The sequence below is a fragment of the Hordeum vulgare genome, chromosome 6H, assembly GCF_904849725.1.
Source record: "Hordeum vulgare subsp. vulgare chromosome 6H, MorexV3_pseudomolecules_assembly, whole genome shotgun sequence".
In the NCBI taxonomy this organism is placed as follows: Eukaryota; Viridiplantae; Streptophyta; class Magnoliopsida; order Poales; family Poaceae; genus Hordeum; species Hordeum vulgare.
In genome coordinates this window covers 239725847-239749083 of record NC_058523.1, presented here as the reverse complement: position 1 = coordinate 239749083, position 23237 = coordinate 239725847, and the positions used below count along the sequence as shown (strand labels likewise).

The following is a 23237-nucleotide window of genomic DNA, read 5'->3' as shown; positions in this document are numbered from 1 at the left end:
CGTCTTGTTATACAAAAATTTCTTCTGATTTTGTGACATTTGAATATATAATGATTCTCACCTGGACACTGGGGCTTGTGTCATGAAAATCTTGGTTTCAAAACTCTGGAGATGTTCTACCTGGTGGAATTTAGCGAGTTTCACACAAGTACTCAGTAGTGTTTTAAAACGTCTTATATTGGTTTACAAGTATAACACGACTTGTGCCATAACCATGTAATGTTCGAGCATTGTTTACACTCATATTTGCATGATATCCAAATATGATATTAATCATCTAACACCATTTTTGCCATACCATGTGATGTTCCAGAATTGTTGTAGCAGGGTTATAAGTTAAGTAAGAAAAGAGGAGGTAGGTCCGATGTTGTGACAGGCCACAAGCATCAGAAACCTGAAATAGATGGGTTTCAGACCCAGCTCCTAACTGTCCTTTTGAGATGCTTCAACTCGTCGTCGTCCTCGCTGTGTGAAGAAAGATCCGTGTCTCTGAACACCTCCTTCCCTGCTTCCTTGCTCAATTCAGAAACAGAAATCCAAACAAAACTGAGCGGAAGCAGCAGCAGCAGCTCGGAGACTCATAGTGCTCACCTGCAGTTGCACCTTCTTCTGGAACTGGATGTTGACCAGGTACGGCTGCGCGCCGTCCGACCTGACAAAAAAGAAAAAACCACCGACGACGGCTCGGCTCAGCCTGTGATTCCGCGAGACAAGGGAGAGATTTTGAGGGGGAGAGGATGGGTCGGGGCACTTACTGACAGTAGGTGTCGAGGCTGTCGTTACGGAAAATAGCTCCCTACAACATTTTCCAAGCTGGAAAATCATTGTGATTAACCTGCAAGGAGAATGGCGAGCAAACCTTACCTCAGATTCCCCCATCTCTGTCTCCCAGTCCCCGTGATCTCTTGGATTTTTACCATCCCCGTAGTAACTTTGAACTCTGAAATTGGTGGAATTAGCAATCACCGTTGCTTGCTGTAAAAAAGGAGAGCAGATTTGTTTTCAGAGAAGAAGAGCAATTAATAAACATGTACAGTTGTGCTCAGTCATAACCTACAGATTAATTATGCAGTCGCGTGCCCAATTACACAACTTATCCTAAAAATGTGATGTGTGCAAAGTTGGACAGTAATCTACCTGGAGAATTTTCAGCATAGTCGTTGGTCAACACCTTTTCGGATTATGTCAACACCTTTCCAGATTATCTTTTCCTATCAGAACCCTGTAACGTTTGGGCTAGGTATTTATGTTAGTTTTATTATAAATAATTTTTATCAGAAGGGATTTTGTTGTGCATTCCTGATTGCTTTCTAGTTCTCCTATGTTCTCCTGTTGTTCTTTTGTTGCTGGGGCCTAAAGTTGTTTGTAAACACATCGTTAACAGGAAATGGTTTTGATACCAAAAGTGATCCAACAAAAGCACCTCCTCCCATTGAGATACCTGAATTGTCACTTGATGAACTGAAAGAAAAGAGCGACAACTTTGGGTCAAAAGCTTTGATCGGTGAAGGATCATACGGGAGAGTATATTATGCTATTCTAGACAGCGGAAAACATCTTGCTGTTAAAAAGCTTGATACCTCAGCAGACCCTGAGCCTGATAACGAATTTCTGACACAGGTACTGAGTAATCACCAGCTTTTGTTAGTTATGATAGCTTTATTTCCTTTTTTGGTATTAACTACAACCCTCTATCCTAGAACTTATTTTCCTCTTTTGGCCGTAGCTCTCGATTGTGTCAAGATTAAAGCATGAAAATTTTGTGGAAATGCTTGGCTACTGTGTGGAAGGAAATCAACGTCTGGTAGCCTATGAATTTGCTACGATGGGTTCTCTACATGATATTTTGCATGGTAAGCGTGCTATGTTATGTAATCTGCTAGCCTGTTTCTTCATTAGGTCCTCATGATCAAAACAGTTCATGTAGCACGGTGGTCTGATCTACTCTGACATCTTTTCTGTTTTTTACCATACACAAGGAAGAAAAGGTGTCCCTGGCGCACAGCCTGGCCCAACACTTGACTGGATGCAGCGAGTCAAAATTGCTATAGATGCTGCTAAAGGGCTGACATATCTTCATGAGAAGGTTCAACCTTCGATAGTCAACAGAAGGAGAATGGTTTGGCTGGATGGCAACGACTAAACAAACTTGGTCCAAACCCATGTTCATGGAAGTGTTCACCACAACAATGATCTTCAGAGTTGTGACGCCTTCCCACATGTCCTGGTTGTCAAGATTCAGAGAAGATTTCTTGTTGTTGCAACACAGGACAAAACCTGAGCTGCTAGGGTCCATTACTGAATTTGCCAGAGAGATTGCTTAAGGCGCCTAACTACTTTAATCCCCTGTAATCAGTTATACCTCTGAACCCTAGTACCTACCCGCTACCCAACACCACTGATACGATCTATCATACACAGAGCTAGGGGAAAGAAAAATCAAACAGCGCTCGGTGTGATACATACCTCTCGTGTAGCCGCAGCAGGCGACATTGGAGTGCTCGGCGGATGATCTTCAACCTCCGGCAAAGATAGATAGGTAGGTAGATAGGTAGATGGATGAGAATGAGATACCTTTTTTCCTTTCACTCCTGTTTATCTAAGATCGGACGATCAGGCATATAACTGTTTGTAATTAATATTGAAAGTGCAACCGGAAATCACGCCGCCGGTGGAGCTAACAACGCCGTCGGTGGAAGAAGCCCCTGACATCTGCGAGGTCAGTCAGTCAATCAGAGACACATTGATTTCTGTTTCAGAAATCAGAACAGTTGCTGAACAATCGTTGCTTGCAGAACCAGTGCAGGCCTCCGGGAATAAATCTCCATCACGAACATCCAGTTCCACGCGCGGCCTCTGGCAAGGGAATTCAGCGCCGGGAACCCACGAGCTGGGAGGGATTCGATTTTCTGAGCTGCCGTCCGCGCCCCTCCTGCTGCTCGAGCCCGAGCGTAGCAGGGCCGGCGGCTGCCTCCACCGGCGCAAGGGGCGAGGGAGGCGAGGCTCCGGTGGCAGGTTGGCGGCGGAGATGGTCTCCCCCGGACCGGATCGGGGCGGCGGCGGCGGAGATCAAGGCAGAGGGCGGCGCTTGGGGCCGGCGAGTGGAGTTGACCGTGGGCGAGCGCGTGCATCCGAGGGCCGCGCCTTCACGCCTCACTTCTTGCTCCTCCTCTCGTCCGGCAACAAGCCCACCTGCTTCCGCCAGCAGCAGCACCCGGATCCCGTCGCCGCCGCCCGACGCTGCCTCGTAGACCACCATCGCCGGCCCGCACGAGGATCCCCGCTGCTGCCGTCCCCCCCCCCCCCCCCCCGCGGCACGGAGGAAGGTGTAGCGCGGTCGGCAGGTGCGTCGGCCGCCTCTCGCCGGCCGGCCTGTCCCCTTTGACCTTTGATTGAGCCGCGGGGATCTTGGGATTGATTGAGCCGCGGGGATTCTTGGGAGGGTTTTTGTGCAAAATAACAGAAAACGGTTCACTGTGACTTAAAATTGGACTACGGGTTGATTACCTAAAACTACGAGGTTTTTTTGCAAAATGCCCGACGACGGACGACAGAAGCGCTCGCGCTTTATTATTAGGGGAGACTAGTCGTTTTCCAAATATAAGAACCGTGGGAGAACCTCAGGCTTCTCACAACTTAGAGCATTCTGACCGTCGGATCGTTTCTTTGATTCGTTCCTGGCTGTTGGATCTCAATTCGGGACGATCCAAACCGCCGGGTCAGACAACCGTGAGCAGTGCCCTCTCGTTCGTGCCACCGCATGTAAAATCGGTGCACCACCGAGGGTATTTTGTCATTTCATTTGGGGCCGTATAAATAGTTGCTTCTCCCGTTGTGGAGACATAGCAGGCGCCTCCTCCCGCACGCGTGCCCCCTCGCGTCGTCGCAGAGGTGGGAGCTAGCGCCGAAACCCTAGCCGTTCCCCTCCCGCTCCCGCCCGCTCTCCTATCCTCCCTGCTTCCGCCATCCATCCTTCCCGTCCTTGCTCTTATCCTTCCCATCGCCCCCCTCCCCGCATCATCTCTCACTCGCTCTACCACCCTCCCGACGGCACCGTTCGCATCCGCGCGCCTCTGCCGTCTCCTCGTTGTCGTCGTCTGACCCAGAAGCGGTCGCGGTTCGCCAGCGCCGCAGGCGGAGGATACGCGGCTAGGAGTAGCACGAGCCACCGCCGCCATCCACCTGGCGACGCTGTGAAGGAAGCGACCAGAGAGGGACGGTGTCGCCGGTGTTCTAAACCCCGCTGCCCCCGTCGCCCCCTCGCGACGCCCCCCTGCCTCCTCCCGTGGACACATCCATCACAGGGAGAATCCCATGTGGAGCTCGGGATCACCATCGACCACAGGCGTGCGCTTCTGCTCGGGGGAACGTGGTTCAACGATGACCAGATGCTCGTCCATCCCCTCCTCAAGGATTCCTCATCCACCGCGGCGCCCAAGGTGAGCAGGATCCCAACCTCCTGAACACTCTTCGAATTCGCGTCCATAATCAGTTCGTGCTCGTGCGCTTCGCAGATTATCATGTTCGTCCGCTTAAGAATCATTTTTTTGCAGGTGTATTGTTCATGTACTGGTTGCTCAGAATGGATTTACGAGGGGCATCATCTTCTCGCCAACATCCTTTGGTCAGCCACATCCCAGGCACGCCGCAAGCTTCTAGACAGTCTTCCAAGTGAGTGATCTCCTACCGTAACCTACAATTCGTTGATATGTGTTGCTTCTTTTGGTGCCGTGAGAGTGTTGTTTTGCCTTCTTTTAGTCAGCTCGTGTTGCTTTTAGCTTGGAGACTACTGGAAATGTGTTGGAGCGATTATGTGTTGCAAGTAAAAGAAAAACATTTTTTTGGCTTGCTATCAATTCATTCAATTGTCACTTGCCTACACATGATTGGCCTAGTCATGGATTTATGTAGCTAGCTAGCATGGCTGCAGAAATGGAGATTGGTGCTTTAATTTCTCTTCACCTAATGATTTTTTTGTTATTTTTTTATGCTTAGCCAAACTGTGTTTCATTCACATGAAACTCAAGATTTGATAGGTTCAACCTCAAAGAGATAGATCTACATCTGATTCTCTTTCATATTTCTGTTTCCTAAACTGAACTTGGCCCTTTTCTACAAAACTAGAAGAGTAATGATGAACTAGACAAATGATTATGGCTGCTTATTTATTTTCTTGCTATTAGATTACTAATGTAGAGAAATATAATAATTCCTATATTTTAGGACTTCCTTCTTATTATCTTTCCTAATTCTGGTTCGTGAACTAAACTTTGCCATTTTCTACAAAATTAGAAGAGCAATGATGGATCGGAAAAATGGTCAATGCTGCTTTTTTTTTTCTGATTGCTAATGTAGAGAAATATAGTTATATGATTTTATCGTTATAATCAGATGAGGAAGTGATGGCTTTGGAAAATGACAACGGTTGCCTATCTCTCATCTCTACTGTATTCATGTAAATGCTCATGTGTCTTATTTCCATGGTGCTCGTGTTGCTCAATCGTTGGCTATCCATGGTGTGGTACTGGTGCAGGGATGTTGTTGTCGCCGTTGTCCGATGGTGCGGTTAGGGTTTGTGGCTGGTGCTCCATGAGATTGGCTCTCCGTTGCACCTTTGGATGCTACTCTGACTTCGATGATGGTTAGATGGTACTACTGCTCCGTCGACTCCTGGTTCCACCATCTTTGGCTGCATGTTTGGGTGTGTAGGATTCCCATTGTTTGAACAACCTCCTAATATTCTAATTCATCCAGAGGTACAAATTTTGAGGAGTCAACCTTTTTTATATGAAGAGGGAAAACACCTTTGTTTAACAAAAATTGCATATATAGCTAGACCCGTATTACATGCCAGGCAGAAGTGGGTAGATCATGAATTGTTGTCATCTATCTTGGATATGTTGGCCTTTCTTACGCATTGACCTTATTTTTAAATAATGAGCTTATATGGGACGACTGGTGAGGTTTCCAAACAACATATGGAGCATAATTCATGAATTTTTGGGCCCCCGAGTTGATGTTACAATCCATTTGCTAGATATGCATGTTCCTTTTTTTAATAATTATTATGCTCATATATTAGATTCTTATCCGTCTACTTTCCTTTGGTGGATTCTTCTATGCTTGCACTATTAACCATCTTTAGAAAAAGCTCATGCATTCGTTACGCTCTTGGTGGACAATTTCTGATTATGATTGTGATTGTGAATTTGTATTCATGTTTAATTGGTATACTGTTGGTCTACCTACAATTCTTTTGTTAAATGTGGCCTCTGTTGATATTGTCTCATTTGCACGCAGCTAGCCATCGCCGGGAACGAACAACACTAATTAAGCTATTTAGATCGTAAATTGTATCATCCTTTATTGCTAATATTGCCTTTTGGATCTTCTTGCAGTTGCAGGTTTGCTAATAGTTTGTGAGACTTCTTGCATGATATTGCTTTCATACATATATATGTTCTTTCAAACTGTACCTATCTTCTGATGCACATGTGCTATTTCCCCCCTCTATTGACATGCTAAATGGTTTTCAGCAGCATGGAAGTGGATACATGTATGTGATGATTTCTGACCTGACTTATGTTGGGATGACTCTCGCAGCAGTTGGTATCCGGTACGTCGGGTTCATGGATGTGGGATGGAGTAGCTATGACTAGGAGGAGCCCTGCGACGACCTCGAGGCCTACTGTCGCAACCACAAGAACTGTGTTAGAAAAGGAAGGTACTAACTAAATTACATACATATTCCTAGCTTTGGAAAAAGAGGATTACTGGATCGGTCAACTCAGGCCGCCCTGAACAAACCATACGCTTTTGTACCCGCACAAGACTTATTGTTAGCCTCGTGTATATACTATGATCATGCCATCCTCTGTATGTATGCCAGATAAACAAATTCCTATATGTAACTGAATTTTTTTGCAAGCTTTATTTGTCGGTATGATATATGTTTAAGACATGCTAAAATCATATCCATTACAATCTGAGTGTCCTATATATAGTGTCGCGATGGGGGGTGTATTTGTGTCCACCAGATCATGATTTGCTCCTGATAGAGTGATTCTTTCTGCTTACACTGATTCTTATGGGGTTTCAGGCTATCCTTTTGCTCATTGACAATTGGCTTCTCTATGCTATTCTTTTTCTGGGGTTTGCGCATGCTCTGTTGGTGGCGATGATGAGTAAGGCTCATTAAGAGGACTACTGAGATTAGATACCATGGCTTGTTTTTATGGTATAGGTTAGGGCTTTGTGTGACTAGGTGGAAGTGTGCAAATCGGGATGGCTTGCTTTTTGTGAGCAACCATTTGAGTGGTGAAATGTCACACGGGTGTAAGGGCATCTCCAACGCGGATCACCGTACATATCGTATACAAAGTGGGTTGACCATATGATAGATGAGCCAACTCTTAGCCTTGCATTCTTTTAGATAGATACAACCTCTCTTTCTATGATCTGTGGTCATGTGCTTATGTATATTTTTGAATATTATTGGATTGATTCTTCTCAATCTGTTAATGATTTATAGCAGTACTGGGATCTCATTGTAATATATGTTATCATCTATGACATTTGCGAGGCAGACTGGTCACCAGCAATGCTGATTTGGGTTTGAACTCTGTGTCCGACAGTTCCAGTTCCACTTTGAGTGATGTACTATCTTGGCTTATCACGTGAATGGCCTATTTGTCAATTCGGTAGATGTAGTTTGCACTGATAGTAGAAGCTAGATGTTCATGATTTTTGTTTTTTCTTGGCTCGTGATGCACTCAGGTGTACCACTATATATCTATCATAGTAACATATGATGCAGAATCAAGTGGAGTCCTTAAAATAGACAAAGATTTTGGGCTATCAGATTTCCTTCTATGCTGTTGTGAAGGAGGCAGATTATTGTGACGATGGGGCTCAATGGGGCACAAGCTGCAAATTCTGGAGGTATTTTTCTATGGTTTGTTTGTTGTTTCATTGTTAAACTGTGGGTTGTCTATTTATGATTTTATTGTGATTCTTTATTATATCATGCTAACATGGTAACCAAATAACTTTGCCAAGAGGGCCAAATGATACAGATGGTGGTAGTCAAATTGGTGATTTTGTAGTAGAACCGTGGAAGAATCCTGTTGTAGATATCAAACAATTCTTTTTTCTTATTACAAATGCATTAAAAAATTATTTTCAAATTAAGTGTTGTTTGTAAGCTAACAATTTATAACCAATTAAAGCATGATTCCAGAAGAATTGGTCAATGTTGAATGGATACATTCACTGGAAATGAGGGGCTGTTAATGTCTAAAAAGCATGGACACGGCGGCACGCATACGGAGACACGCGATACGGCATTTTCCAGAAATAGCTCATCGGGGACACGTCCAATTTATATATAAATAAATAAATAAATGCCATGTAATATAGAGGTAAAGAGGAAAAAATAATAAGAGATCACCCCAGCCAACAGTAACTCTCTTAACATAAGCCCAGAGAGGATATTAGTAGTTGGGCCGGCCCAGCTAGTGCATGCCACAAATCAATCTGCACCGTCAAAACTCAAGCCCTATCTCTCTCTGCCCTAATGCTTTGACCAAGCCACCACTCTCTTGCCATTGCCCCTCCTCCCAGCGAGGGATCTCTCAACTCCCTTGCAGCACCTCTCGCCACGCCCTCCTCCCAGCGTGCTCCTCTTGCCGCAACAGCAACTGCGGCAGCGAAGCACAGCAGCAGCGGCGGCGGCGAAGCACAGCAGCAGCGGCGGCGGCGAAGCACAGCAGCAGCGGCGGCGGCGAAGGCACAACAGTAGCAGCAGCAGAACGGCGGCGGGAGGGTGCTCCAGATCCACGCTGCCTTAAGGAGGAGGAGGGTGCTGCTTCGACCGGTGGATTAATCGAACCCCTCAGGTGTCCCAGCCGTGTCCTCCCTTTTTTTTTTTTTTTTTAATTCGTAATTCAGGAAATATGGCGGGATATGCGTATCCCAGCGTGTCCGAGCGTATCACCGTGTCCGGCCGTATCAGCACAGGGATTCGGCAACTTCTGCCGTGTCCATGCTTTGTAGGTTAATGTTATGGCTTGATTGAGTTTGTTAGTTCCATCCAGATTGTGCTTTGCAGGTATTATGCAAAAGTTGCGTTTTTATTATGATAAAACTTAGTATTTTTTGTTGTGAATAACATATGTAAGTGTGATGTTGGATCATTAAATTTTTATAGAGGTAGTACGTGATCTTCCAGGTTAATTATTAGCAAGTATACATTCATTGTTCTTTACAAAAAGAAACTAATGCTAAAACTGATTTGGGAACATTCAGAGAAAAAAAATGGCGATCAAAACCTAGCGACTTCATTTTAATTAACTAGGCCAAAACAGGTTCATGGAAACTTTTAAGTTTTGATTGTTTCAAAATTAATACATAAAAGAAGATGTTATACCTGTGCCATTTAAGAGTGCTTACGGACTGAACCAAACAAGGATTATGTGGTTCGGTGTCAGAGAAATATCATTGCATGTACATCCGCACATTATATTACATCAGATCAGCTCATCTTTCAGTACATATCATTATATTAAAAATGTTATATTTCTATGAGAGATTTGAGCAGCAGTTTGCTTGCCATTATAAGGATTCTAATTCCCCATGATAAGGTCGATGAAAGGAACTGGATGGAGATTAAAGGTTACATCAGATATTAATCATTCTCAGTCATTTGTATTTTCACACAAATCACTCATGCTTTCCAGATATTGTTGAATAGTTCTTTTTGCTGAGTACTCATTTTGTTGCTTCCACATGCAACTTCTAGGTTTGTTTGCTGTGCACCTATAGATGTTGTGTTGTTGCAGGTTACCTTGCTGTAATAATATGGTGACTATTCACTGAACAGAAAAATGAGGTTCATGGTGTTCAATATTGTTTGGTGTGCCTGGCTTATTATAAGATTATTTCTACTAAACAAACTCCAATAGTGCAACACTTTGAATAAAGGAACGTCATGTTCACTCATGTTCCATTCCAAATTTGAATAACGGAACGTCATGTTCTTTATATTTTGTTGGTCCCAGCTCAAACCAGAAAAACGCTGAGGTGGTCCTTTTCCATGTGCTTGTGCTTTGATATTCCTTTTTAACTGTGAAGTGTTTCTTTTTGAAGAATCAGTTGGAGTGTACTATCACTATAACACTTGGTTATGTTAATGCAAAATCCTTCAATGTGATGATGCGTATGTCCATGAGCGGGGAACAATTATTTCGGTATGAGTGTGACCCTGCTTGTAGAGTAAAAGGTCATAGTGGCAATGCCGCTTGGACTGCTTTTGGACTTCCATGGTGACACCAGACAGTTCCAAGGCCAACCTGAGCTCCTCCTTGGGTGATGTAAACTGGTGGGCTTCCTCTACCTGAGTGGATGTCAACATGTGATATATATAGTCTCTACATTTCCATCATGCAGATACTTTTTATGCATGATGCTTTCGTGGATTAGGATACGAAGTCGATGCGCTTACCATGATTTTACTTCCTATTTTGTTATTTTAGTTTTCTTTTCCTTTCATTTTCCATTATGTCATTATATCTCAATAGGTCCTACAATGGAGGTTGAAGGGTAGTTTTATTTGAATCATGCTTGGTCAAATCAATATATAGTGGTTTTGACTTTGTGAACAACCAGATCAATTCTCTGGATGCCTTGTGCATATATAATCAGCTCTCATCTTTAGTTTAACTTTGGAACGGGAGTATCCCCTTACTTCCCATTCATCGCATAGATATTTGGTGCTAAACCTATTGTGAAACATGTTTTCTATGTTCATACATGGTTATGTGGGTTCCTATTGTGTACATACAAACGCTTGGAAAGGCACCAAAGGCATGGACCCGATCTAGTTTTGGGTATAGGGCAACTTGAACTCTCACATGCATTAACAGATGGAAAGTAACTGCATTTTAGCCACATCTCATGTAATGCTTAAGATGCGGTTCTATTCTTATTTTAACTGGGTTTTGTCAGGGATAAAAGTGCATCTTATCGTTCGTAAAAGTAGATATTATTACAAGTACATTTAAAGAAGAAGTGAGTATATGTAATTGGGTTAGGTAGTCATAAGATAAATCATGATATTAGAATCATGACTACGGACGAGATCAACCAATAAAAATGATGTTCATCCTTGCTATGCCAGTTTGTTGGTTTAAAACACATCCTACGATCGATGATGAAAAAAAAACTTGAAATAGAACACTCATCGCGTTCACTTTACCTGTATCTGCAACAACTGTTGTAGTAATCTGTGAGTCACAGGTACTCATCAATCTCATTCTTAAAGGTACAAGACTGGCAAAGCTTAATGAGTGAGGTATGGTAAAATGTTGAGGCTGTAGCAAACACTAATAATTTATGTGAGTAGTTAACTTATGAGTACAAGAATAATAAGGAGGATCAAGAAGTGATGTTGACCACTTACGAGTCAAACATAACCCATCGTGTTCTCTTTTGGTTTAGAACTCACGAGTAGATACAATCATGGGTACGCACACGGTTGATGTATTTTATTTGAGTTCACTACAATTTTATTATGACCAGGTGTTCAATAAATGTTTAAGTTGTCACATAACCGTGAATATGACTTTTTAAAAGATTTAACCCTGCAGGGGTGCTCTACTCATGCATCACAAATTGGCCACAAGGTGCGTGGAAAACCTCAAAACTCATAGTCTCTTCGGAATACCTGTGGAAAACCTCAACCTCGAGATAGCCCAAAGTATCCTTGGAATCCTGGTGCACAAGATGTTCGAGAAAGGTAAAATAAATTCAGCAAGGTCGCTCGACGTGTCGACGAATCTTATAAGAGCCGCATATTTCGTTTTCAGGACATGACCGAATGAGTGTAGTTACGAGTAAAACCAATCCTCGAGTTCCCTCGCGGTGTCACCGAGTTGGGCAATAATGTTATAACGGTTGAATTTTGGAGGATGCCTATATATACCGCTCCACCTACCTCTTATTCATAGAGGAAGCACTCAGAACACACACTCTTGTCAGATTCATTTTTTTAAAAGAGAGTTACCTACTCATGTGTTTAGATTCAGATCCATTCCAACCATTTGAACCTTGATTTCTAGTCTTCCCAAGTTGCTTTCCACAAGATCAATCTCTCTTATCCCTGCCAAATTTGAGAGAGAGAGTGATTGAGTGTTGAGGAAACTATCTTTAGAAGCGCAAGAGCAAGGAGTTCATTGTTGTACCATATCTATTACCTTTTGGAGGGTGGTGCCTCCTAGATTGGTTACGTCTTTGAAGCCTCCTACTTCATGTTGTGGTGTTGAACCAAGATGTTTGCAAAGGCAAGGGGATCGTCTACTTCGTCAAGATCTACCATGAGTGAGGCTAGTCCTGTATGGATGGAAGCCGTGATGGAAAAGACAAGGCCGCTTCTTTGTGAACCGCTTGTGGATGGAGTCCTCGATGGACTCTTTTAGCTGTTATCCTCTGTGGGTTGAAGTCTCCACTAACATGGCGTACGATAAAGCCACCTATCAGAATCATGCCAAAAATCGCCATGTCAACCTTTGTGTTTGATCTCACACCTTACCCTCTATTTTAAACTTGTATGTGTTTACTTTCCGCTGCTATACTCTCAAATGCGCATGCGTAGGGTGTACTTGACTAGTCATCATTGCTAAAATTATCCCACACTTAAATTTTGGAAAAGGCTAAGGTTTTATCATGTCAAGTAGTCTAATCACCCCCCCTCTAGACATACTTTTGATCCTACAAGTGGTATCAGAGCTTTGGTCTTCAATACATTGGTTTCACAACCTAGGAGGGTATGGTGTCTAGTGAGGGAAATTATCATCGTAGAGGTCCATATTTCAATGGCACTAATTTCGCTAGTTGGAAGCATATGATGAAAGTGCATATACTTGGTCATAATCCTATCGTTTGGGTTGTTGTTCGTGTTGGTGTGCAAGGTGATTTCTTCGGAGAAGGAAAAGAAGCGGATCGTGATGCGACAACGGATGAGTTGAAGATGTTGCAATACAATGCTCAAGCCTGTGATATCCTGTTCAATTGCTTGTGTCACGAAGAATTCAGTAAAATCAGTCGCCTTGAGAATGCAAAGGAAATTTGGGATACCTTGATTGATATGCACGAAGGAACCGATTGTGTCAGGGAATCTAAGTTGGATGTGCTTTAAAGTCAGCTTGACAAGTTCGGGATGAAGAATGGTGAAGGAGTCGCTGAGATGTATTCTAGGCTGGCTCTCATCACAAATGAGATTGCTAGCTTAGGAAGTAAAGGGATGACCGAAAAATTTATCATGAAAAAGATAATTAGAGCCTTGGATGAAAGATACGACACCGTGTGCACATTAATTCAAATGATGCCAAATTACAAGGAGCTTAAGCCAACTGAAGTCATTGAAAGGATTGTTGCTCATGAAATGTCTCTCTAGGACAAAGATGAGTTACACAAGAAGTCAAGCGGTGCTTACAAAGCTTCAACCGATGCTCCCGCTACTTCAAATGACAACCTTGTTACCAATGAAGAGATAAACCTCATGGTGAGAAAATTCAACAAGTTCTACAAGAGTAGAGGCAAAGAAAGAAGCTCAAGCTCAAGATATGAAGAGAAGCGTATGTCTAGTCATGGCCGAAACTGCTACAACCGTTGAAAGCCCGTATACTTTTCAAATGAGTGCTCGGCTCCCCACAAACAAAGAGAAGAGTCACCTAGAAGACGAAGCTCAAGAGATGAGTCAGCTCACGGAGAGAGAAGGAGTAGAGAAGAACATTATGAACTAAGATACTTCCGGAGAGGCAAAGAATCAAATAAGAAGGACAAGTACACCAAGAGAAGTTCAAGAACACATCAAGTTCACATTGGTGAATGGGTTTTCGGCTTCGAGTATGACAACCAATCCGAGAGAAGCTATCACTCAAACTCCGACTACAGTCAAGATGAAGTTGTTCCCGGTATTGCACTCATTTCTTCCAACTCCTACGACTTATTTGATTCACGAAATGAAGGGATTGGAAACTGCTTCATGGCAAAATGCCCCAATGTATCGCACCCCGAGTACTTTGACTTTGCTAGTGATGAGGATGACTTGTTAGGAGATGATGACTTGCTCTTTGATAAAACTAGTGATAACATTGAAAATGAACTTGAAAATATTCATGCTAGTCACGAGAAATCGAATGATGATGATAAGAAAGAGATTGAATGACTAACTAAAGAATTCAACACTCTTAAGTTAGCTCATGAAACTACTCTCGAAGATCATAGAGAGCTTGCAAGAACTCACGAGAAGTTACGCTTTGAGAAGCTAAATTTAGAGCAAGAGCATGAGTTTCTAAAAGCAATCAATGATAATCTTTGAAAGAAGAGTTCTTCTTATCTAGGCAAACGATTACTCTTGTTTACTTTTGTTCAACAAGTTAAACCTAACAACACTAGTAACAAAGGCAAGAAAGTTTCTTCATCTAGTAACAACAATGCTAAAGCTAGATCAAATGATGTTGTTGCTAGTAGCTCTCTTGATTCCACTAATGATTCTCTTAGCCAAGTTACACTTGAGCAAGAAAACGATTTATTGAAAGGTATTATATAGAGAGAGGTGTCTTCAAGAGCCTTACCGTAAGTAAGCAATTCGAGGAAATTGTGCGCAAGCATGGTGGGCATTGGAAGAAGCAAGGTGTTGGCTACTTCAATGTCAACAGAGATGTTTGGGAAGAAGGTACATATCACATTCCCAAGTTTGTTCCTCAAGAGGAGAAGTATGATCCTACTCCTCCCAAGGGAACAAGCTCTCAAGATGGCCTTCTACCACAAGACCACAAGGGCAAGGGAAAGCTTCAAGAGGAGATTGACTCATTTGTGGAAGAACCCCAAGCCAAGGTCGAGTGGGTTCCCAAGGACACTTCTAGTACTACCTCATCTAGTGCTACCACAACCCCTATGATCCCCAACAAGGTGATGTGGGTCCAAGAGGAAGAACTAGAAATTTCTTGAGGGGCGACTCCGCTAATGAAATTCACTCTTATTCATTTTGGCAAGAACTATGTGCAATCAACTCCAACCATATGCATTAGTTCAAAGAGTTACACATTCCCTCAAAGGTGAGCAAGGGACAAGGTAATTAATGCATCTTTGGACATCACCTCCCATGTATTTCACTCCATGTCCATAGATATCTTTGCATTTGTTCCTTTTACTTTGGGGCTAACCCATGTAGATGAGAAGAGTAAGAAACAACAAGGATTGCTCCCAACTCAAGATGATCTTCATCAACAATGAGCATCCATCACTACTACACCTACATGAAGTCTTCTACGACAAAAACCCAAAGTTAGTTTATCCCTCTTAGGGGGGATGCCACATCTAGGGGGAGCTTTACTCTAAGAGTTGAGTATAAGTGATAATTAATGCATTATGTAAAAGTGGTAACCCCACTTGTGCTTAATCGATGAGTATGACCTATGATCAAGTATTCTTACTTGACTCCTTAGTCAATATACTCATATATAGATGGCTTCGTAATCGCCAAAATGCTTGATAGATGCTAGAATGTTTGTGCATGTTCCCCATGTTTTATTTGACATCTTATTGTGTGATCATGTTGGTATGCATGTTTTGCTCATTCGAGGATATCCAATTGTTCTTATTTGGCTTTCTATTTATTTTGGCCAATTGGATATACAAGAATGCCTAAGTACCCCTCTCTAGCTACCTATGCTTTCTTGTCTCAATTTCTATTCATGCTTCATCACAAAATTTGAGCAACCACTTTAGGGACACTATGTGTGAGGAGCACTTGGAGATTCGTCTCAACAAGGGCTGAGTTCCAAAACCTCCCAAGTGCATCTCGGTGTGATCAAGCTCAAAATCTCGGTCTCACAGAAACCTAGGGTTGATCAGGTTTTATCATCTCGGTGCAACCGAGTTTAGATTTTCGGCCTCACCGAGTTTCACTGTTAGCTGACAGTTGTGGAACACGGTGGCACAAAAAATCTCATCTTGGTGTCACCAACAGCGAAGGGATATCACCAGCGGAGCCCGACGGATGAAAATTTCTTCAAACACCGAAAGCTGCACCCCTTTGGTGCCGTGCCCCAGTCTTTGAACATCTACTTGATTCTCTCATGCGCCTTCGCTAGGAGTCCTTGCCGCTAAAGGATTCTTCACCACCGTCGCCGTTGTAGCAAATCCACGCCGAGTTAGGGTATGGATTCGATCTCTTGTTTGCACTCCAATTTGATTCTTTGTGCAAATTAGGCACTACCATTATGTTCCCACGATTGTCACAAGTTCTATCCTGTAGAAAAATTCTTAAGATTAGCGAGCAAATAAATTTTTAGGGTTAGCTGTTCGCGAGATTGAATCTTGGTGTCACCAAGTTCTAAAAATTGGTATTGCCGATTTTGGTTTTAGGGTTACTGAGAATGTTCTCGGTGGAATTGAGTTCCCCTTTTTGGTAAAACCGAAAAAGGGTGCTAAGTTTGTGTTAAAGAGAACATGTGTCTCGGTGGCTTCGAAATTTGTGACTCGGTGGAACCGAAATCCTTTTTGCTGAAAGTTAAAACTAAAATTTTCAGAGTTCAAATTTGACAAAACTTCTGCAATTTTGTGATGCTTATCTTTTGAGGCTCTTCTATATCTCTTCATAGGGTCATCTTGTCTGCCAGTTTGCTTGTCTGCTTTGTCTTTTAACTTGTTAGGTTCACAGGATAGTTAGAGCAACTTCAGTGAGCCCCATGCTGAAACTGACTCAGTGTCATGCCCAAGATGAGATCTTATCCTCAATTTGGCACGAGGGCCTCGTCAGGGATAGAAGCGCATCTCGTCGTTTCGCAAGAATGGATATCGTTACAAGTACATGTACTGAAAAGAAGAGATATAAAGAATTCGCTTACACTCGCCACAAGCTACATCAGAGTCACATCAGTACAATATTTAAACATCATGAAGAAGAGCAGGGTCCGACTACGGACGAAAAACAACCGAGAAAAGAAGAACGACGTCCATCCTTGCTATCCCAGGCTGCCGGCCTGGAACCCATCCTAGATCAATAAAGAAGAAGAAGAAGAAGGAACTCCAAATGAACAATCAACGCGCTCGCGTCAAGTAACCTTTACCTGTACCTGCAACTGGTGTTGTAGTAATCTGTGAGCCACAAGGGACTAAACAATCTCATTTCCAAATGTATCAAGACTAGCAAAGCTTAATGGGTGAGTTATGGTTAAGTGGTGAGGTTGCAGCAGCGGCTAAGCATATATTTGGTGGCTAAACTTACGAGTACAAGAATAAAGAGGGGGATGATCTACGTACGTTAACTAACAATGATCAAATGAATGATCCTAAACACCTACCAAAGTCAGACATAACCCCACCGTGTCCTCGATCGAAGAAGGAACTCATAAAAGAGACAATCACGGTTACGCACTCAGTTGGTAAGTTTTCATTAAGTTAACTTCAAGTTATCTAGAACCAGTGTTAAACAAAGTTTCCACGTTGCCACATAACCGCGGACACGACTTTCCGAAAGATTTAACCCTGCAGGGGTGCTCCAACTAATCCATCACAAATTACCACAAGCCGCATAGAAATCCTCGATCACGAAGCTCGCGATCTCGTCGGTCTCCTTAGTGGAAAACCTCAACTCTGAGATTACCCAAAGCATCACCGGAATCCCGATGCACAAGATATCTCGTCAAAGGTAAAACTAATCCAGCAAGGCCGCCCGGCGTGTCGACGAACCCGATAGGAGCCGCGTATCTTGTTCTCAGGACACGACGGATAAGCTACGTGTACGGTGGCCTGATAGAAATCACCCAAGTTTCCCTGGGTTGGCCCCGCACAGTGCTCTGTTTTGGACCAGCACCATCAACACTGGCCCTCCGTGTATTATGTAGAATTACTCCTCGGGTTTATGACGCTCTATGCTTTTAGTATTATCAAAGTTATTATGTTGGGGCAAATGTAGTAGCAATGTTGGGCCTTTCCAGACCGACTTTAATCTAAAACGAATTATCAAGGGGGTCCCCATAACAACCCCGATCGTGTTAGGAGCGCTCAATTATGGAACATAGCACCGGTAGCCAAAACTAAGGGGGCAAAGGTGGAACAAAACACGAGGCTAGAAAGGCCGAGCCTTCCACCTTTTACCAAGTATATAGGTGCATTAAATTAAATAGCATTAATAGGGTGATATAACAAGGAACCCATGTTATCACATGGAAGCAATTGCACCTGCAACTAGCAAGGCTAACACATGGTAGAGCAAGCGGTAACATAGTCAATTAGTGGTTTGCTAGGTTTTGAACAGGTTGAAGGTTTCATGGCATTGTTGAGAGGCTGATATTTAACATGTGATAGGCAACGCGACATAAACGATAGAAGCTATAAAACTAGCATGGCAATGATAGTAATGGTATATTGGGAAATGGTCATCTTGCCTGAGATCCCGCTTGGAAGAAGAATGACTCCGTGAAGCAGACGAACTGATGTAGTCGAACGGGTCCTCACAATCCGACACGCTTGCGGAACTCTATCGAGACGGAGCAAACCGGAAACAAGCATCAACACACGATATTCACCACACGATGCACAACACACATGATGCATGAACGGCTGAATACATGAAGTCACGACATGACAATTCACACAATCAAACACTACACATTAAGTGAAGTTCAATATGCAACGAGTTGCATATTGACGAAACTCCACGTTTAATTATTTAGTTCTATCCCGATTAGGTACACGACAATATTAAATGTTATTAAACATGGCCAAAGGTGAAGCGTAATTAATCTACCTATCTAGGCATTTTAAATCAGGTCAGAAATAACATATAGCACCTCTGAGACGACCTCACATGACAATTTACAATTCTGTCCAGATCTGAAGTAACACATTTAATTAGTTGTTAAACAGCAAAACAAATAGGTTCACGTGATTCCACGCGTCGTTACAAGCAATTTACACATAGAGAACATATCCAACGGAGCTACGGATCAAAAGATACATACACCGCAAAATATAAAGGCATGAATGCAAAATGTGTGCAACGACAATCACGAGATTCTAAATAAGTTTCATATAGGACATGATCAAAATGGAGCTACGGTTCAACAACTACGAGCAAAACAAGAAATCACTACAATTTGCCAAAATCAGCCACATAGCATTTTCTACACCCCACAACTATGAGCTACACAATTCCAATATACTCAACCAAGACATGACACGATAGAGGGCAAGAAGCACTACAACATACAACTAGCATGGAAGCATGGATCACTAGGAAAAGAAGTCACAAAATGGCTTCTCACACACAGTTTCAGACTTAGAGAAAATAACAGTTTATGAAACTGCAGTTTTCGATCTGAAGGCAAATTGACAGCAGCAAAACCATAAGCCACAGGATTCCAAATGGCATGAAAATTGACAGCATGCTAGAGAATCCTAAAGTCTACAACTAACTCCATTGCACCAATGATGGGGTTATAGTCGTAGGGTAGGGTCATAGGCCTGCCTTATAAGTCCTACCCAAGGACTACCCTTCATAAGGGATAAGGCCCTTAGTCAGTTCCGACTGAATTAAGGACTTCCCATCATCCAGTCGGTAACGAATCCTCCACCATCCAGTCGGAGATGAGCATTCGGAGTGTATCAAACTAACCGACTGGATTCCACTTTGTGCATCGTAACCCCCCTGGAGGGAAACGGTCATACGTTTCCATGTGCCTTTATTAGCATTTAAGACATACGTTACCTGTAACGTAGGCATTTATTCGCCACTACTCCATCCCTGTGCACCAAACCGTTGTGAAGGACAGCGCACTCTATATAAGCCGCCATTCCCCACTGGTGCAAGGGTTGGCAATTCACTGTAATCCATATTCCACTCGACAACAAGCTCCCGGAGCACTGAGACGTAGGGCTATTACCTTCACCGTAGAGGGGCCTGAACTCATACAACCTCGCCGTAGCTAAGGCTCTGCCCATCCTTTCGTACCCTACACATCTACTGTCAGACTTATACCCACGACAGTTGGCGCCCACCGTGGGGCAGGCGTCTAAGCGACTTCCGGCGAGTTTGCGACTACATCTTTTCGTCATGTCGTCCGGTGGAGATTTGAGCATGGGTCACGAGATCCTCTTCGGCGCTCTCTCCTTCATCGTCGATGATTCGGCATGGCTTCGGGACGCCCCTCTCGACGTCGAGGCGCTCCCCCGTCGCGGGGCTACGCACTTCCGTGCCGGCGCCCGCGGTATTCTTCTTCTCCAGCAGTCGGCTCCGGTGCCAACCTACACCGCCGTCACGCGCCACAACAAGCGGTCCCGCCGTCCGCGGCTCCAGCGTTGGGTGCAACACGCCGAGGCGCGCCAGAACGCGTCTTCACAAGTGGCGGTCCTAGAGTCGGTTGTGGTTGCCCCGCCGTCCCAGCGCTCGGACTCGGTTCCGACTGAGTTTCCTTCCAAGTACTTGGGCCGCGGGCCTGCAGCAGAAGTGCACATGGCCAACTCCCATGAAAGTCCCCGCCAAACTGGCCGGAACGAGCACGAGATCGGCGAAACATCCGGCGCTCGCCGTCCGCCTCGCCGTTCTGCCAGTCGGCACACTCGGCGGAGCAACGTGGAGGTGTTCCGCACACCCATCCTCAACCTGGCTGCCGCCGCCAAGATAGCCGATTCCCTTCAGCCGACTGATTCAGAGGCTGGCACGGGGATCGAGCAAATCCGCGCCCTGCTGCACACGGCGCAACAACAAAATTCGGCGGTCTCCCAGTCGCACAACAGGATCCACAATAGTTCTGTTCATACGAACACGCATCAGTCAGTTCACAGCCCTGGTTCTCATCAGCGACACAGGGGAGGTAGCCGTTTCATAAATCCCGAAGATCGTCGCCGTACGCACCCCTCCGCGGGGTGGGTCCTACAGGCCCCGACATCATGATGATCGGCGTTCAGTCGGTGACACTTACGATCCAAGGCCCGACGCGAGAGGGCATATCGCCCAGCAGAGACGACAGGGACCGAGCCCACCGCGATGGTCACGATATAGACCGTCCGAGTGGAAGCAGGACCATCGTTTCTGGTCCCGAGTGTTTCAGTCGAGCCATCCGTTCGGCTGACATCCCTCCCAACTTCCGATTGGCGACGGGGATCAGCAAGTTTACAAGAGAATCCATGCCAGAAACGTGGCTGGACGACTACCGAGTGGCAGTCCAGATCGGAGGAGGGGACGACCACGTCGCCATGAAGCACCTCCCTGTGATGCTCGACGGCTCGGCACGAGCGTGGCTAAACCAGTTGGCCCCTCAAGCATCTACAGCTGGGCAGATCTGGCCCGAGTCTTCATCAGGACCTTCGAAGGGACGTGCAAACGCCCTGCTGGCCTCGTGGAGCTCCAGCATTGTATCCAGAAGCAGAATGAGCCCCTGCGCGATTTCATTCAGCGTTGGACGACCCTCTACCACACGGTGGAGAACGTCACAGAGCACCAAGCAGTCTGCGCCTTCACAGTACGTGAAGTTCGGTCGAACAGGCGACATCTCCATGAGCAAGATGATGGAGATAGCGGCACGCTATGCAAACGGTGAAGAAGAGGATCGCATCCGTAGCGGCAAGCACAAAACAGTCGCCGATGGAGATGGGAATAACACTCGGAAGCAGAAGCAGAAAGCTCCGTCCACTCCGCAGGCAGAAGCCGCAGCTGTTACCAATGCCAAGTTCAAGGGCAAAGGGAAGGCTCAGTTCACTCCCAAGAAGAAGCAGTTCAGTAACCCCATCCTGGACCAGCCATGTCCGATTCACACGAAGGTGGATGAAGAGGGCAACGCCATATATCCGAAGCATACCACTCGACAATGTCGCCTCCTGATCCAGGGGTTCGGCGAAGGACAACCGAGTGAAAAGGGCAATGAACAGGACGAGGAGGACAAGGAGGACCCGTTCCCCGAAGTCCATGCGACACTGATGATTTTTGCTGACATTGAGAGCAAGAGTCGACTGAAGTTGGTGAACAGGGAGGTGAACATGGCCATGCCTACCAACCCCAAGTTCCTCAAATGGTCTCAGACTGCGATCACCTTTGACCAGTTGGATCATCCAAAACATGTACCCACCCCAGGGAGACAGGCTCTGGTCGTCGACCCGGTGGTAGAAGGAGTCCGACTGCGCAAAGTCCTCATGGACGGCGGCAGTGGCTTGAACATCATGTACGCCGACACTCTCAAGGGAATGGGCATTCCGATGTCCAAACTCAGCGAGAGCAGCATGCAGTTCCATGGAGTCGTCCCTGGACGAAAGGCCAAGTCACTCGGCCAGATCGCGTTGGACGTTGTTTTCGACTCCGACAAGAACTTCCGCAAGGAAAAGCTGACGTTCGAGGTGGTGGACTTCCAGAGCGCGTACCACGCAATTCTGGGCCGCCCGGCGTATGCGCGTTTCATGCCCCGTCCATGTTATGTGTACCTGAAGCTGAAGATGCCAGGCCCGAAAGGTGTGATTACTATCACATGCAATCGACAACGGGCCGAGGAGTGTCTGCAGCAGGGATCAAGGATCGCCGATCAGCAGATGGCTGTCCTCGAGCTTGACGAGTACAAGGAAACAGTCGAGCCCGCTGACATGATGCGTGCGAAGAAGCCGGCTTCGGAGTCCGCATTCCAGTCGGCGGGAGAGACGAAGAAGGTCAACATCCACCCGATGGACGACACCGCTGCCCCGACGAACATCTCCACCACCCTCGATCCTAAATAGGAAGCCGAGCTCATCCAATTCCTCCGTGAGAACTGGGACATCTTCGCATGGAAGCCCTCTGACATGCCAGGTGTACCCAGGGAGTTGGCTGAGCACCGACTGCATGTGGATCCCGCCGCTCGGCCTGTCCGAGAACGCCTGGGTCGGTCCGCCGCGCACAAGAGGAAGGCAATCGGGGAAGAGGCGGCCAAGCTTTTGGCAGCCAACTTCATTCGCGAGGTTCACCACTCCGAGTGGCTCGCCAATGTTGTCATGCTGCCCAAGAAAGACAAGTCACTCCGAATGTGCATCGACTTCAAGCATCTCAATAAGGTCTGCCCGAAAGACCATTTTCCGCTCCCCCACATCGATCAAATTGTCGATTCGACTACGGGTTGCGAGCGTCTGTCATTTCTTGATGCCTACTCGGGCTATCATCAGATCCGTCTGTATGGCCCCGATGAATTAAAAACCGCCTTCATCACCCCATT

At 45.1% G+C, this 23237-nt stretch overlaps 1 protein-coding gene and 1 long non-coding RNA gene across 7 annotated transcripts; one reads left to right on the top strand and one right to left on the bottom strand.

The window, feature by feature from the left end:
• Positions 1–286: 286 nt before the first annotated feature.
• Positions 287–2566, bottom strand: LOC123402764. 6 transcript variants are annotated; one of them, XM_045096723.1, is made up of 5 exons: positions 2467–2566; positions 865–975; positions 756–796; positions 592–652; positions 287–505 (listed from the first exon to the last, which is right to left on the bottom strand). In XM_045096723.1, exons 1-5 carry the CDS (start codon positions 2491–2493, stop codon positions 446–448), a joined length of 300 nt encoding a protein of 99 aa, XP_044952658.1. In that variant the 5' UTR covers positions 2494–2566; the 3' UTR covers positions 287–445. The 6 variants fall into 6 exon arrangements, with proteins under 6 accessions (XP_044952658.1, XP_044952657.1, XP_044952659.1 ...); XM_045096722.1 differs by having other exon boundaries at positions 760–796; XM_045096724.1 differs by lacking the exon at positions 2467–2566 and adding an exon at positions 1138–1732 and having other exon boundaries at positions 760–796.
• A 3196-nt stretch (positions 2567–5762) lies between these two features.
• Positions 5763–12019, top strand: LOC123401075. Its single transcript, XR_006611024.1, has 3 exons — positions 5763–10378; positions 11646–11794; positions 11865–12019. It is a non-coding gene; the product is annotated as an uncharacterized LOC123401075 (long non-coding RNA).
• The last annotated feature ends 11218 nt before the right edge of the window (positions 12020–23237 follow it).

Bases quoted from the DNA above. Each gene is read 5' to 3' on its own strand.
- LOC123402764 (XM_045096719.1), bottom strand. From the start codon at position 2,493: ATGTCGCCTGCTGCGGCTACACGAGAG. The intron at 653-759 runs GTCAGTAAGTGC...CTTTTTTGTCAG, and splicing joins CGACAGCCTCGACACCTACT to GTCGGACGGCGCGCAGCCGT. The intron at 506-591 runs GTGAGCACTATG...GCAAGGAAGCAG, and splicing joins AGAAGAAGGTGCAACTGCAG to GGAAGGAGGTGTTCAGAGAC.